Raw genomic sequence first — 17,954 nt, 5'->3', positions numbered from 1 at the left:
CCTGCGCTCCTACTGCAGTTTTTGTGCACAGAGGGTATCAATAGTTCCTCTGGACTGGCGAAATCCGCACTGAGATTCAGGAAGTACAGTCTCGGAGAGTGTGTGGAGGTAGTTCAACAGAATTCTAGCATATATTTTGGTAGCTACGGGGAGCAAGGATATACCACGGTAGGTAGACTCATAAGAAATGAGGTTGTTCGCACAACCGGCTGGAATACGGGAGCGGACGAAATTGCTTGGAATATGTCAGCTAGGAGACAAAAATGCATATTCTGCTGCTGAAATCTCTTTACATCGGTATACGCACGAACAGAGTGGGGCCAAGAAAGATTAATGTAAGCACTGAAACCTCATCAGTCCTGTTTGATTGCATCAATTAGCAATAACTGGAATCAGTGAACTGATATAAACACCTGGATGAAACAGTTTCTAGCGATGTGAAATGGAACGATTGTATAGGCTCAGTCGCAGAGTTCGCTTCATTGATTTGATATTGGGAAAATGGAGTGAGTCTAAAAGGAAGACCGCTTACGTGACCTCAAGATTGGGAAGGGGGGAGGGAGAGTCCGGCAAAACTTCACCGAGTCTCAAAGGGGCGGAATGGGGCAACTACAATCTCACCTGAATTTCTCAAAATTAGAATATACTTAAATATGACGGATAATAATAATTATCGTGATGTTTTAACAGCTAATAATAATTAATATAAAATTAATCCTGAACGTAGAAAATATTACAGTGACCACCAGTCTTTATGGCGTCTCCCAGCTCAACACTTTACATGCCCGTATGCCTGAGATTCCCCGACTGGAGCAAGTTCCGCACAAGGGTCAGATTTCATTCAGGGAATTCCCCGCCGTGAGAGTCGAAATCACAGCCAGTCATTCAGTGAGTCAGTCGTGATGTTCTGCAACGCATATACAGCCGATGTTATTCTGTTCAATATGAATTTGTATCAAAACTTATACAATATTTACGTTAAGTGGCATGCTGACATGTCGAAACACACGTGCGAACAAGAAGTTATCGTTTGTAGAAGGAAGTTAAGCTGGAATTCACCGCGAAGAATTCTGTTAAGTGATCATACAATAAGTGACTGAAAATCTACGTAATCGTAAGGTTCAAAGAAACGTAAAAACAATATTCTCTTTCATCTGCAAAGTAAGTAAAGGCTCAATGACATGTAATGTATATAATATATCAATAAAAGATCAGTTTTTTGGGTTCCGTCAAAGCAGTTAATGCTATTTTCATTGAGCCTCTTTGTCCATATGTCTGTCCGAACACTACTAACGCGTATTAACCAATGTATAAAACAAATTTAAAAATTTCATTTTTATGAGTTAGGTGATTAAAATTAAAGTGCAGCAACTCACCACGGGCTGTAATTATCGAATGGCGGCGAAACGTGGTAGATACGCTAACTGCATTAAGCGTAACAGATTTTCGCTGGAAAAAAAATTAGTTCCAAGTTTGACCTCCAGGGCATCCTTTTACAAACCAGCCTTGCGCCCGATTCTAAAATATTGCTCAAGTGTGTGGGCCCCTACCAGGGAGGACCAACTGAAGATATTCCCGCAGAGGACAGCATGCATGCTTATGGAGAAGCACACACCGGGGACAATCATTCTGTATTACAACGGAGCCTATGCGACTATTGTGTCGTCGGCACACGGCCGCTAGGACGGGCTGTTTGAATTGCAGATCCGGCCGCACCGCTGGAACAGCTGAGCAACGCACGGCGACACGCTGTTCGCGTGCCGGCAGCGACAAAGAGCTCGTCAACGGTCTTCTATAGAACCCCAGAGATTAAACGCGTTTCGGTAACGGTATTCTACAGCCTGGTTCGGCTATTCACAGCGGCGCTAAGCGGACTAAAAATACTGGATTCAAAACGAACTATTTCTAGAAATGGCGGTGAGCTTTCACACAGAAAAGGTCGATTCACACGAAACGGAACGAACATAAAAACATTGCACAACGCATTTCAAATGGCAGCATTGATTCGGGCCTTAAACGGAACGGAACCTCATCGTCTCCGGTTCTCGGGAAAAATGTTTTCATGTTGACGTGGGCGGGGGGCGCGCTGATGTCGTCTGCTAACTTTGGAAGTTAATTGCGGAAGTTGGGTTCTGCCTTGACAAACAAAAATTCTTTAATACCCGTACCTGCTTCGGAAAAGCTCACCAGCGTCAGTGGGTTTCTTTTCTATCAAGTAACAAACATAAAATATTTGCAGGACAATAATACTGTAAAACCTGTAAAGTAAATTTTAGTAAAGTAATTGTATTTTTCCGTGGGGCCACAGCCTCTAAAATTTTTGTAACGGAGAACTCGGTCCATAGCAGGCCGCAATATTTTTTATTAACAGTGCACTCTGCCGATTTCGGCATTTATGCAATTTTGAAGCACATGTGGATAACCGTAATAATTATATGCTCGAAAATGACATAAACGTCGAAATCGGCCAGTCGCACAATTAATATTTGCTTTTACAAACTGACACAAAATCACAGAAAAGGGTCAAATGATCATCTCTGTCTACCTTCTTACGTTTTTCCTTCCTTATAAGAAGATGAAATTATCCATGTTTTGGAGAAAGAGTTCGGTTTCGCCATTAGATTGAAATGCAAATGGTCCACGGTTGTACATTAATTACAAATACGAGGGCATTCGAGTAGTAATGCAATACATATTTTCTCGGCCAATGTCGCCTGAAAAAATGCGGAAATTGTTGTGAGACATCGTGGAATATTACCGCTATAGTTTCACGAAGTTCGGGCGTTCCGAGCTGAGATCTGTCGTCGAGTTTCTTTTGGCGGAAAACCAGAGCATCGCAGATGTTCGTAGGCGCTCGCAGAATGTCTAGGAGGCCTGGCACTGAACGAAAGCACGGTGAGTCATTGGGCGAGGCGTCTGTACCGTCGCGAGAAGGTCGCGCAAACGTGTCCGACCTCCAGCGAACCGGTCCTCCGCGCATAGCGACGGCTCCTGCAATGTCGGAACGTTGTACGTGGCCGACGGATCGCGAACACCTCGCGGCTGAAGTGGACGTCTCTCGGTAGTGCTGGCACACTGTGTGCCGCTGGGCTCCTCGCCGCCTAACGGAAGACTCCCCTTTGTTTGGCCCAGTGGGAAGCAGTATGTAGGTGACGGGCAGGACGTCGACCAGTAGAGTGGCCATACGAACCCTCCCAGTACGGTGGCGTAAGGCCGCCTCACTGAACAGACATTATATTCAAAAGTAGACTTTTGCATCCAAAAGAGTGAGGAATCCTGAAAAAACCAACCTGCTCTCAGAAAAAAAAAAATGTGTTGCATTACTTACTGAACGCCCACGGTACTAACAGCAGTCGCCACTCACCTGGAGACAGCCGCACCACCCTTTGCGTGTCCTGAGCGAGGAGGGCATGCTGACGTTGAGGTTGAGGGAGGGGCACGTCAGCAGCGAGTCCAGCTTCACAGCGGACGGCAGCGGCGGCCAGCACCCCGACACCGGCTGCAACACACATGGCACGGTGTACCGCTAGCTCTGGCCCTAACTGAGAGGGCAGCTCAGCATCCCGTCACCCTCTTCTGTAACGGGCTCGCTACTTAGACACGCACTCTGACTCTGAAAGCAGCCTTATCTTTATAATTTCAAAAAGTATTCCAGTCAACAGTCTCAAAATCTTTCTCTAAATCTACAAATATTCTAGACCTTGAAAGTCTCTTCGCGTTTGCTGCCGGATCCAAAAATCGAGTCGAGTCATGTTGATTTTACGATCCGGCAGCAAACCCGAAGAGACTTTCGTGACTTATTACGCCGGGAAAGCCTACGTAATCACACTCTAGACCTCGGTTTGTCTTTCTTTAACCTGTCTTCTAAGAGGCGTTTGGGGTCACTATTTCCCAACATGTTCCTGCATTTCTCCGGAATCCAAATTGATCTTCCTCGAGGTCCATTTCTACCAGTTTTTCCATTCTACTGTAAGGAATTCGTGTTAGAACTATAACAGTTAAAACAATTGAGACTAGCAGTTTTCAAGTAAAGCGATAAAAGTTACGAAGGTAGTCTTCGAGGAATTTAATACTCTATTTGGTACCAGTACCACACTCTGCACAACATTCTGAGAGTGTACCGCGAGTCTTTTTCAGAATCCTACGAATCGACCCAAGTCACACGCGACACGGAAGGAGCCTCCCCGCAGGGTGTGAATGTATTTGATCTAGAGCACATCCGGGCGCCCCCTGGTAACGGTGTGACAGCCAGCTAATCCTTACACTCCTAAGACAGCAGCCCTCGAAATGGCAACCCATCGAGTTTCAAAATTGCCCATATCAGGGCCAGCTTTGACTATAGTCTCTGTCAATATAGAGGGCTTAAGCAACAAGATGGAGGAACTCCTTAAGGAAGTTGTGACATACTCTCCATCCAGGAGACACAACAGGGCTTTCGAGACAAGCGTCCAAAGTACTTGGCGCGACGCTTGCCGCAGAACGACCTCACAGTCAGTACGGCAGAGCCATTTTTGCAAAATCCAGCTTATACATTAACTCTACAAGAATTACTGCAAAGAACAATATTGAAATCATAACGGTAACATCAGTCTATAAACCAGCCCTTTACAGAATATAGGTGCTACCACATAATCCTTCAATATGACCGGTTGTGATCAATACTACGTGTATACGACAGCAGTGATGCCGTCACTTAGTCGTACACAACTTTTTATTAACTTGATTAATGGCAGTATCACGAGAGGGTACGTTTAAAGGTGTGTCCTTGGAGCGTTGCTCGCCAAATTACATAATTTAACCATTTCCCGTCTTCCTCCCATAATTTAGACTAGCTCTTTAAGTACTTATTGACCTATGTCGGTCAATTATTTTAAGTGTTTTGACCAGAGCGATGGTCGCCAAGGCACACTTTAGCTTTTAGCATATTTCCGCGGTCATTCCCTAAGTTCATTGACAGTGGTCACCAGGCCCGAATTATGATGGCAGTGGCCCACACACAGTTTTTATAGTATGTGTGTGGATCACCTCCATGGAGGCAAATTGAGTAACCCATTGCCGCCACATTTCCCCTACTTTGGGGTTTTCTGCAACTCATAACCATAAATTCGCCAAGAAGCTCAATCAGGCACGTGTATTACCTTTTGACTTGATTTTAGACCATTTCAGGTCAAATATACTAACCTTGAATAATGACCATCTATTTTATATGGCCCGTATTGTCAGATGTTACACATTAGATATAGATTTGTTCCTAATTTTAATCATGACCATTTGCGTGCTAAGTCAATAAGATGTTCATGCGTTGTAACCGTAGCTAAGCGAGCGATTAACAATTACGTCTTAAAAACTTCTAAACCTATTCGTACTAATGACGATGTTGGCTTTATACACTCCTGGAAATGGAAAAAAGAACACATTGACACCGGTGTGTCAGACCCACCATACTTGCTCCGGACATTGCGAGAGGGCTGTACAAGCAATGATCACACGCACGGCACAGCGGACACACCAGGAACCGCGGTGTTGGCCGTCGAATGGCGCTAGCTGCGCAGCATTTGTGCACCGCCGCCGTCAGTGTCAGCCAGTTTGCCGTGGCATACGAAGCTCCATCGCAGTCTTTAACACTGGTAGCATGCCGCGACAGCGAGGACGTGAACCGTATGTGCAGTTGACGGACTTTGAGCGAGGGCGTACAGTGGGCATGCGGGAGGCCGGGTGGACGTACCGCCGAACTGCTCAACACGTGGGGCGTGAGGTCTCCACAGTACATCGATGTTGTCGCCTGTGGTCGGCGGAAAGTGCACGTGCCCGTCGACCTGGGACCGGACCGCAGCGACGCACGGATGCACGCCAAGACCGTAGGATCCTACGCAGTGCCGTAGGGGACCGCACCGCCACTTCCCAGCAAATTAGGGACACTGTTGCTCCTGGGGTATCGACGAGGACCATTCGCAACCGTCTCCATGAAGCTGGGCTACGGTCCCGCACACCGTTAGGCCGTCTTCCGCTCACGCCCCAACATCGTGCAGCCCGCCTCCAGTGGTGTCGCGACAGGCGTGAATGGAGGGACGAATGGAGACGTGTCGTCTTCAGCGATGAGAGTCGCTTCTGCCTTGGTGCCAATGATGGTCGTATGCGTGTTTGGCGCCGTGCAGGTGAGCGCCACAATCAGGACTGCATACGACCGAGGCACACAGGGCCAACACCCGGCATCATGGTGTGGGGAGCGGTCTCCTACACTGGCCGTACACCTCTGGTGATCGTCGAGGGAACACTGAATAGTGCACGGTACATCCAAACCGTCATCGAACCCATTGTTCTACCATTCCTAGACCGGCAAGGGAACTTGCTGTTCCAACAGGACAATGCACGTCCGCATGTATCCCGTGCCACCCAACGTGCTCTAGAAGGTGTAAGTCAACTACCCTGGCCAGCAAGATCTCCGGATCTGTCCCCCATTGCGCATGTTTGGGACTGGATGAAGCGTCGTCTCACGCGGTCTGCACGTCCAGCACGAACGCTGGTCCAACTAAGGCGCCAGGTGGAAATGGCATGGCAAGCCGTTCCACAGGACTACATCCAGCATCTCTACGATCGTCTCCATGGGATAATAGCAGCCTGCATTGCTGCGAAAGGTGGATGTACACTGTACTAGTGCCGAAATTGTGCATGCTCTGTTGCCTGTGTCTATGTGCCTGTGGTTCTGTCAGTGTGATCATGTGATGTATCTGACCCCAGGAATGTGTCAATAAAGTTTCCCCTTCCTGGGACAATGAATTCACGGTGTTCTTATTTCAATTTCCAGGAGTGTATTATTATTCCCACTCCTACGTTCTTCTTAGGTGATTAAACTTCGTGCTTAAGCACAAAAATTTTCCTAGATAGTCCATACCTTGTAAGCACATGTTTTCCTCATATCATGCGCATGAATACTTCATAAATGTTAAGGCATTCCATCTAATTACGTTCTGCACAGGTTAACGTATACGCCCTTTTCCTTAGCTACACCTTTTATTTCACATTACTAATAAATTCAAGGTCAGGAGTTAGGTTCGCGTCTTGTCCCAACAAGTAACTATCATACAGTTTGTCCGCAAGCGCAAGGTATTGTCTGCGCCTAGGCGGGCCTCATGACGCTACGGTCAGTTCCAGTACAGCATTCGTGGCTGCCGCATCGCGGTCGCGAAGTGGAGTCGAGGCAGTTCCAGATAAGTTTTATAGTCTGACGATAATTTATGGATTTGTAGTTTTAGCTTGACGATGTCCACTATGGAAAGACGGTAGTTACTATTATTCTGAAGAAGAATGGATAATCTCGATTGAAACCTAGGTAAATTGTAGCCAAACGGCGTAACTGAGGCTGTTAATTATTAAAATTAAAATTAATATTTACACAGTTGCTGACAGGGCCGTGACATATTGAAGATATCCCACAGAAGCCTTCATTTTTCAAGAAACACCTAATTTCCATAGCCAGTCAGCTAAGTGACTAATAGGCGACTTTAACAGCCATAGTACCAACTGGGGTTATAGTGAAGGAGACGACAGTGGAGATGCAGTACTAAACTGGGCGGATTCTAAGTCTATGACATAAACGGTAGTAAGTGCCACCATCTTTCAATTGTGCACGATGGAAGCGTGGATACAATCTTGACCTCATATTTGCCAGCGACACCGTCAAACAGCTGTGCAGAGAGACAGTATTCTCTCTGATCCCTAAATTTCAACATAGACCAATCACGTGTCAGATCTTGCCTGCAATACGTCCACAATCTGTTCCATTTCGCCGCCGGTATAACCTTAAAAGAGCAAACTGGAAGAAGTTTACAACTCTTCTTGATAAAAAGGTAACACATATAAGCCCATACCCTGAGCAATATGATCGTTTCGTAAGAACTGTGAACAAATGTTCTACAATGTCCATCCCTCGTGGATGCCGAACTAAATACGTGCAAGGACTGTCCCTGAGATAGCATCAGATCTTGATCGCTACTACACAGTATTTGAGCAAGACCCTTTTGTCGAAGAAACAATATCTCGTCGACTGCAATTACTTGATTCAATATCAGCAGCCAAGATGGATCAGTGGATCAAGCTTATGGAGGAAATTGACTTCAACAAGAACAGCCAGAAAGCCTGGCAACTTCTCAGACGCCTTAATAATGACCCTGCTATCGCCACCCTCCATGCAAACATAACAGCCAACGATATTTCCCAACAACTATTACTAAATGGGAAATCGGATAACCGAAACATCTAGCCAAAATAACATGCGTACTTCTGTTACCGACCTGTCCAGGAGCTGCTGAGGGGGATTAGTAAACGTAAAACAGGAAAGGCTGCTGGGCTGGATGATCTTAGGAATGAGCAAATAAAACCTTTTGGCTCTGCAACACTAAAATGGATTGTAACTCTTTTTAACAACTGCTTATGCTCTGGTAGGGTCCCTAGTCTGGCGGAAAGCTCGTGTCATCGCTACCCTTAAACCCGGTAAAGAGGACAAAGACTCTAAGAACTACCGTCCCATCTCTCTTCTTTGCCATTTGAATATAATCTTGGAGAGAATGAGTTTGAAAAGCTTGACAGAAGCTATTGACTTTGCGCTCATACTCGAACAGGCTGGCTTTAGACCGGGTAAGAGCTGCACATCACAGATCCCCAGTCTCACCTTGCACATCGAAGACGGTTTTGAATCGCATACGGTAACCTGTGTGGCCTTTGTTGACATGTCTGCTGCGTACGACACTGTGACCCATAAATTACTCCTGAAAAAATTTTATGACATCACTAATGACTCTACTTTAACCAACTTAATAGCCAACTTCCTCAGCAACGGGAGATTTTTCGTGGAATTTCAAGGACGGCGCAGTAGATGGAGACTACAGAGGAATGGGCAGTGTACTGGCCTCTATGTATACGGCGAATGATCAACCACTCCCGCTGTACACCAGGAGTTTTCTGTATGCGGATGATCTCGCATTGGCCACACAGGGAAATAAGGTATCTGAAACACTGGAAGAACGGTTCCACAAAAATAATAACTTAAGACCTAGCCCTACGAAAACGGAAGTCTGTGTTTTCTACCTAAGAAAGAGACAGGCGAACCAACGACTAAATATTTCATTGAATGGCACTCAATTTGAACATTCATTTTCCCCAATGTATCTTGGGGTGACCTTAGATCTGAAGATCTGACCCTAACGTTCAAAACGCATTGTCAAAACGCCAAAATGAAAGTGTCCGCAAGGAATAATATCATACGAAAACTAAGGGAATCTATCAGGGGTGCACAGCCAGTCACTATTCGGACTTGGGCTTTGGCGTCGTACTACTCTGCGGGCGAATATGCAGCGCCTGTCTGGTATAGCTCCTGCCACGCTAGGCACGTAGACACCGCTCCGAAAGAGACGTGCTGCAAAATCGGTGGGTGCCCGGGACCCACTAGAGTGGAGCAGCTCAGGCGTGAAGCAGCTGCTCGAGTACAAGGACGTACAGGCTCGACACCCGACACTCACCCACTGTTTGTCCATTCGCCAGCACCGTCCTGAAAAAGTTTTGTAAGGGTCTGTGTAAACAACAGCGACACAAACCAAAGGCTAGACATGTGGAGAAAGAGAGTAGAGACTGTTCCTCTAGGCTGGAGACATCCTAAAGAAGAATTACCTCCCGGTGATAATGAGATTGGTGTTGGGCGGAGTAAAGAAACTGTTGAAAAGTTGTGAGTGTGGAGACGATGTCTCACCTGCGCAGCTGCCGCCTGTGCCCGTCACCAGGCACCGAAGAAGACTTGATGCTGGCCAGTTCTAACGCCTCGGACGTTGTCCGTTTCTGGGCAAAGACAATTTAACTCAATGTCTTGAGTGTATTTACGAATCTTCATTTATGTACAATTACTTCTAACTGCATGCTAACTGTAACGCTTTGAGCGTAGCTCACTTTTGGGAAAAACCAAGTTAATTATAGATTCCTTTGCCCTTTTTCATGTTTACATGTCCATTGTCTACTTACATGTTAATTCCCTTGTAGTTGATGCCTTTTACACGAATAAAAAAAACCGAGGTCAGATACCTACTTGACGTAAGACCTCTCTGGTCAGAGACGGGCGGAAGTCGTAGACGTAGAAGCCGTGTGGGAAGCGACACGAGTCGCACTTCTCAACTACTCATCTTCTGCACGCACGGATCGCGTGGAAGCCTGCCGCTAGGCTGTCCGCAGTGCATCAACGGAATGGACAGTGTCTCGAAAGAAAGGTATGACAACGGAAGCAAACCGAGGATGATGAAATATAGTCGAGTTAAATCTGATGTTGCCGAGGGAGTACGATTAGGAAACGAGATACTTAAAGTGGTAGATGGGTTTTGCTATTTGGGCAGCAAAATAACTGATAATGATAGAAGTAGAGAAGATATAAAATGTAGACTGGCAATGGCCAGAAAACCGTTTACGAAGAAGAGGAAATTGTTGACACAGAGTACAGATTTCCGCGTTAGGAAGTCTCTCTGAAGGCATCTTCTGGAGTTTGGGTATCTATGGAAGTGAAACGTAGATGATAAACGGTTTAGACAAGAAAAGACATAAGCTTTGGAAATGTGGTGCTACAGAAGAACGTTGGCGATTAGATGGGTGGATTGAGTAACTAATTACGAAGTACTGTAGATTAAAACTAAAGAAACTGCAAAAAGGTGGGAATTTAAGGAGATGGGACATGGATACACTGAAAGAACCAGAGGATGTACAGAGTTCCACGGAGAGCATAAGGGAGCAATTGACAGGAATAGGGGAAAAGAAATACAGTAGAAGAAGAATGGGTACATATGAGGGATGAAATAGTGAAGGCAGCCGAAGATCAAGTAGGTAAAAAGACGAAGGCTAGTAGAAATCCTTAGGTAACAGAATAAATATTGAATTTCATTGACGAAAGGAGAAAATATAAAAATGCAGTAAATGAAGCAGGCAAAAGGAATACAAACGTCTCAAAAATGAGATCGACAGGAAGTGCAAAATGGCTAAGCAGAGATAGCTAGAGGACAAATGTAAGGACGTAGAGGCTTATCTCACTAGGGGTAAGATAGATACTGCCTACAGGAAAATTAAAGAGATCTTTGGAGAGAAGAGAACCACTTGTATGAACATTAAGAGCTCAGATGGAAACCCAGTTCTAAGCAAAGAAGGGAAAGCAGAAAGGTGGAAGGAGTATATAGAGGGTCTATATAAGGGTGATGTACTTGAGGACAATATTACGGAAAAAGAAGAGGAAGTACATGAAGACAAAATGGGAGATACGATACTGCGTGTAGAGTTTGACAGAGCACTGAAAGACCTGAGTCGAAACAAGGCCCCCGGAGTAGACAACATTCCATTGGAACTACTGACAGCCTTGGGAAAGCCAGTCCTGACAAAACTCTACCATCTGGGGAGCAAGATGTATGAGACAGGCGAAATACCCTCAGACTTCAAGAAGAATATAATATTTCCAATCCCAAAGAAAGCAGGTGTTGACAGATGTGAAAATTACCGAATTATCAGTTTAATAAGTTACAGCTGCAAAATACTAACACGAATTCTTTACAGACGAATGGAAAAACTGGTACAAGCGGACCTCGGGGAAGATCAGTTTGGATTCCGCAGAAATGTTGGAACACATGAGGCAATACTGACCCTACGACTTATCTTAGAAGCTAGATTAAGGAAGGGCAAACCTACGTTTCTAGCATTTGTAGACTTAGAGAAAGCTTTTAACAATTTTGACTGGAATACTCTCTTTCAAATTCTGAAGGTGGCAGGGGTAAAATATAGGGAGCGAAAGGCTATTTACAATTTGTACAGAAACCAGATGGCAGTTATAAGAGTCGAGGGACATGAAAGGGAAGCAGTGGTTGGAAAGGGAGTGAGACAAGGTTGTAGTCTCTCCCCGATGTTATTCAATCTGTATATTGAGCAAGCAGTAAAGGATACAAAAGAAAAATTTGGAGTAGGTATTAAAATCCATGGAGAAGAAATAAAAGCTTCGAATTTCGCCGTTGACATCGTAATTCTGTCAGAGACAGCAAAGGACTTGGAAGAGCAGTTGAACGGAATGGATAGAGTCTTGAAAGGAGGATATAAGATGAACATCAACAAAAGCAAAACGAGGATAGTGGAATGTAGTCGAATTAAGTCAGGTGATGCTGAGGGAATTAGATTAGGAAATGAGACACTTAAAGTAGTAAAGGAGTTTTGCTATTTGGGGAGCAAAATAACTTATGATGGTCGAAGTAGAGAGGATATAAAATGTAGACTGGCAATGGCAAGGAAAGCGTTTCTGAAGAAGAGAAGTTTGTTAACATCGAGTATAGATTTAAGTGTCAGGAAGTCATTTCTGAAAGTATTTGTATGGAATGTAGCCATGTATGGAAGTGAAACATGGACGATAAATAGTTTGGACAAGAAGAGAAGCTTTCGAAATGTGGTGCTACAGAGATCACATAACTAATGAGGAAGTGTTGAACAGGATTGGGGAGAAGAGTAGTTTGTGGCACAACTTGACCAGAAGAAGGGATCGGTTGGTAATACATGTTCTGAGGCATCAAGGGATCACCAATTTAGTATTGGAGGGTAAAAATCGTAGAGGGAGACCAAGAGATGACTACACTAAGAAGATTCAGAAGGATGTGGGTTGCAGTGGGTTCTGTGAGATGAAGAAGCTTTCACAGTATAGAGTAGCATGGAGAGCTGCATCAAACCAGTGTCAGGACTGAAGACAACAACAACAACAAAGTAGCATGGAGAACTGCATCAATCGAGCCTTCGCTCTGAAGGCAACAACAACAAACGTAAATGGTTCTTGACCATTTTTAGACCTGTATTAAGATTTCCTTAAGGTTTTTTTTTCAAATAGTGCCAAATTACCTTTGTAGACACCTTCGGAATGTTAAACAAAATTTGTTCAGTAATAACTGTACTTTGTGGATCGCCGTACCTTACTGATCCCGGCATCATGCATTGCTATCACCTTTCACTACTGAAGTTACGGTCGTTAGAAACGGAACTAAAACTTGGACTCAAAACGACTCGACCGACTGCCTTCCTCATACTCTTCCAAAAAAAGCAGCTCGAAATTGGCCTTAGGCGAGGGGAAAAAAGAATATTCTTGTGACTGAATCATGATTTCTACTTAATGGAAAACTATTACTACTTCTAGGTGATGTTTCGCTAGTCTCAACTTCTACGCCGATGACGGGTAGCAATCTGCAAAGTTACCCGTATATTCTGACTATCGAAACATATGTCAACAGGGGATCAACATAACGTTACAGTTGAAGAATTGGGGTCCAAGAGGAAATAATGTTTCTCTGTATTGTAAACAGCGAGTGGGGTTGGTAAAAAGACATATCCTGTATTTACGAGTTAGCGTCTTGTGATTTATTGTCCAAATCTGTTGTGCTGCGCTATTGGCTGTATCACTGGCGAGCATTTTGTGGCTTGTGTGTTTATTCATCGGTTGCAATATATACTTTTTTCATTTTTGTGATTTCATTCCCCCTCGTCCCGTGCGCGGGGGGCGGGGGGAGGGGGGGGGGGGGGAGGGCGGTGGACATAGGCTGACAGCGGTACACTCAACCAGTTCTTTAGCCAGGGGACTAACCCACTTAGGCGCTAATACATAAACATGAAGACATAACGCAAATGTTTTTAATATAGTGGTGGAATATGAGAATTGTGAAAGACTAACGTAATAAGGGTGACTGAATAGTTTAAAAGCAGTGACAAAAATGTGGTCCGACAGTACATTTAAAATAAGACACGAACAACACCCAAAATACTCGAAAAAATACTGGAACAACACCGAACAACACTGACCATTAAAAAGGAGGACTGCACACTTTCACTAAAACTCGAAGGACCTGACCTGGAAGGGTAGGCGAAAGGAAATGTAGTTTCAGAGGGAGAGAGGAGAGTGATGGAAACTGAGGGTTAGTAACAGGTGGCAATGACAATTGCGGACTGGCTGATATAATCTGGGGGAAGGGTCGAAACAGCGAGGTCATCGGCCCCATCAGATTAGTGGAGGATGGAGAAGGAAATCGCTTAAGCTCTTTCAAAGGAACCATCCCGGTATTTCCCGGAAGCGATTTAGGGAAATCACGGAAAACCTAAATCAGGATAGCCGGACGCGGTTTTGAACCGTTGTCCTCCCGATTGCGAGTCCAGTGTGCTACGCACTGCGCCACCTCGCTCGGTGACAATGAGAGAGGGATAGCTTGGGCGGAGTACGGGGGGGGGGGGGGGGGGCAGGGTATCTTTGAATCTGAAAGGAAACGGGGGGTGGGGGGCGACTGGGAGGCGGAGGAGCGTGGGGGGGAGTAGAAGGGTTGAGAGGGTGGAGTGGAATCAGAGGCGGTAGCAGGGATATATTTTGGGGCGGAGTTTATGATCTGGAAGGGGAGATGGTTGAAATTTATTTGGGAGAGGATGTGAAGGGTTTGCAGGAAATGTGTAGGATTGGAGAGGAGAGGCGACACAATAGGATCATTGGAGTCGAGTTTGCGGGTGGTGTAGTTTATTCAGAAGTGTTCTATGTGAGTCAGGAGAGGGGAGAATGTGACGAGTTGGTAAAGGGTCCTTATGGGCGAGGATAAGCGGATGCGGAAAGCGAGGCGGAAAGCGTGGCGTTTGAGGTTCTGGAGAGACTTATAGAACTTGAGTGCGGCACATATCTAGGCAACAATGGCATAGTAAAGGAAGGAGCAGATCAGGGAATTATATGTGTGAAGCATAGTGTAGCCCCATGTTCGGCGAGTTAGTAGTTTTAGTCTATTGTGGGCTTCCTGCTGGATGGTTAGTAAGTAAGGTTTCCACATGAGCTGCCAGTCGAAGGTTAGTCCAAGGTGTTATGTGTTAGTGAGCTGGATAGAGCGGTCGTAAATCGTGAGGTAGAAGTCATGGAGAGAAAAGGTGTGGGTGGTGCGTCTTATAACTATTGACTGGATTTTGGAGGGATTAATCTTGAGGAACGGTCCCTTACGCCATGAGGTAAACTGGGTGAGGTGAAGTTCGTGGGATCTTTGGGACTTCTCGAGCGTAGGATAGAGGCCGAGGAAAGTGGTGTGATCAGCATATTAATGGAGGTAGGCAGGAGGAGGTGGTCTGGGCATGTCGGCAGTGTATAAGAGGTAAAGGAGAGGGGAGAGTACGGGACCTCGGATCACTCCTGCATTGCGGCAGAAGGACGGGCGAGTCGAGGGAAAGGATGCAACAAGGAGGACGTAATGGACTGGAAGTGTATAAGTCTAGAGTTCGAAAAGGAGACTGGAGTGCCATGCGCAGTCATACGATTGCTGTACGACGGTTGTTGATCTATTGGGATAGGGGATGGTTGAGGTTCAGGAGCTGCTCACCAGCAGAGGAGGAGGAACGGAAGCCACAATGGGTAACAGGAAGCATGGCGCTGGTGCACATACCGTTGGGTACTCTGGGAGAGGATGTATCCAAGGACCTGTTGCAAATGTATACACAAACAAATTAATATGTAAGATTGCCACGTTCTGTATTAGTACCCAATTGAAGGTGAGACCTTTGGAACGGATAGCGTACCTACTTCTACGCTAATCTTCTATAAATAAAAATTCCTATCCTGCCCCTGTATGTTGTCAACAGGTGCAAAAGGATATTACGAAACGAACCTTACGATTGTTACCGCTGGAATGTGCTACCTCTAATACGTGCACGGACTGTCTGATTTATGAATATATTAAGCACCAACGTCCTTAGCTCGCATGTAAACAGTGTGTCAGAACATTGATTTGCTGCGATTTTTGTGAAGAATATTGACAATGGTAACAGTGCATGTAATTTACATAATTTCACGATGTACGAAGTTTCGCACTCGTTTGATATTTCTATAGTGAAAAGATTTATTTTTGACGATGATACGGATAAATGTTGGAGGATTTTTAAAGGTTGACATGTGCTGAAGTAAACTGTAAATGATTTATTATTTTCGTTATTTTTGTAATGTGCTACTGCCCACGCGACATATTTGCGCAGTTCTGTACATACACTTTGTGTTTCATTTTTAAAATATTTTAAATATATTTTATCCACTTGAAAATGGCCGAAATTACAAATGTGCAATAAATAATTTCTACAATCAACGGCGAATATTATGCCCTTTAAAGGACTGTCTAGTTGTGATTCCAGTTATGTTGTCGTCGTTGCGCCTATGCAAGACGTACGTTGTTGGCAGTGCTGCCCTCTAGGCTTTGTCTACAGTGTTTCACTAAAAGAATGTCTCTAAAATGGTTTATGTAGATTACGAACAGCAGGGGGCCTCAGTATAACGCTTCCTTGAGGCAACCCCATCATGTAACTTCCCATCAGTTACAATGAACTGCAACTTTCCTGACAGAAAACACGAATCCAGTTCCACAACTGAGGCGGTACCCGGCAGGCACGCAATTTGATAACCATCCGTTTGTCACAAACTTTGTCAAAAGCCAACTGATAATCTACAAGGGCTGTTCAATAAAGATTGATCACAATTTTTACTGCCGTAATTTATTGGGCTAGAATTTAACCTCTCATATTCTGCTGGATTAATATGTAACAAACACGCCACACTAGTGTGGCTGCCGGCACTCCTGGGTGAGACGCGGCCGGAATGAGACACGTGTTTACATGCCTTCACGAGGTTCAGTTTTCAAAATAAGGAGGTACGAATGATCAAAAACCGCAGCTCATTTTCAGTATAATACCGAGACAACTGATGTGAGTCTTTCCGTATAACGTCACAAATGGTTATAAAAACACAACTGAAAACATTGGAAATAGCCAAAACGTTGATTCCATAGCCCTCATCTACAGTGTAGCCGAGGTAATGGGTGCTAAATTGTGGAAAAATTGGAAATTTGTGGTAAGGTCTTATGGGACCAAACTGCTGAGGTCATCGGTCCCCTAAGATTACGCACTAACTAATCTAACTTAAGCTAACTTGCGCCAAGGAACACACACACACACACACACACACACACAGGACTCGAATCTCCGGCGGGGAGAACCGTACGGACGGAGACAAAACGCCCCAGACAGCGCGGCTATCCCGCGCCACGCTACGTTGTGGTGGTTGTTTTTTCTTTTACATAGAAAAGCTTCATTACTGTAAAACAGTGTCCGCCATATTGCTTTGTGAAAATTGTGAACGAAGTCTCGCCGATAGGCTCTCGGGGGTATTCTAAAATTCTGAAAAAAAACCTTTCCTTTTTTTTTAGGGGCAAAATCTACTTTCTCCTCAGAAAATTTCAGGCTTGTTTACAGTTCGTTTGTTTTTCATATTGTCAGGGAATCTGCGTCATTAAAGAAATCTGTACAACTTTCATAATGTTTAACTCTATTAAACTTTTAAGTACACAACTGGCCATTAAAATTGCTACACCAAGAAGAAATACAGATGATAAACGGATATTCATTGGACAAATATATTATACTAGAACTGACATGTGATTACATTTTCGCCGGCCGGAGTGGCTGAGCGGTTCTAAGCGCTACAGTCTGGAACCGCGCGACCGCTACGGTCGTAGCATCCAATCCAGCCTAGGGCATGGATGTGTGTGATGTCGTTAGGTTGGTTAGGTTTAAGTAGTTCTAAGCTCTAGGGAACTAATGACCTCAGCAGTTAAATCTCCCATAGTGCTCAGAGCCATTTTCGATTACATTTTCACACGATTTGGGTGCATAGATTCAGAGAAATCAGTACCCAGAACAACGGCCTCTGGCCGTAATAACGGCCGGGATACGCCTGGCCATTGAGTCGCTTGGGTGGCGTGTACAGGTACAGCTGCCCATGCAGCTTCAACACAATACCACATTTCATCAAGAGCAGTGACTGGCGTATTGTGACGAGCCAGTTGCTCGGCCACCATTGACAAGACGTTTTCAATTGGTGAGAGATCTGGAGACTGTGCTGACCAGGGCAGCAG

General features: G+C 45.0%; 1 protein-coding gene across 2 annotated transcripts in view; it reads right to left on the bottom strand.

Annotated features, from left to right (window-relative positions):
* LOC126291933 (disheveled-associated activator of morphogenesis 1) overlaps positions 1–17,954 on the bottom strand; it is a 1,026,745-nt gene that overhangs the window by 177,689 nt on the left and 831,102 nt on the right. For both annotated transcript variants that reach the window (XM_049985659.1, XM_049985658.1), the window contains one exon: positions 3,365–3,499. In XM_049985659.1, the coding sequence (XP_049841616.1) occupies positions 3,365–3,499 (135 nt within the window). The remainder of the gene's footprint in view (positions 1–3,364; positions 3,500–17,954) is intronic.

Source organism: Schistocerca gregaria, chromosome 9 (assembly GCF_023897955.1).
Source record: "Schistocerca gregaria isolate iqSchGreg1 chromosome 9, iqSchGreg1.2, whole genome shotgun sequence".
Lineage (NCBI taxonomy): Eukaryota > Metazoa > Arthropoda > Insecta > Orthoptera > Acrididae > Schistocerca > Schistocerca gregaria.
This window is presented reverse-complemented; position numbering and strand designations above follow the sequence as displayed.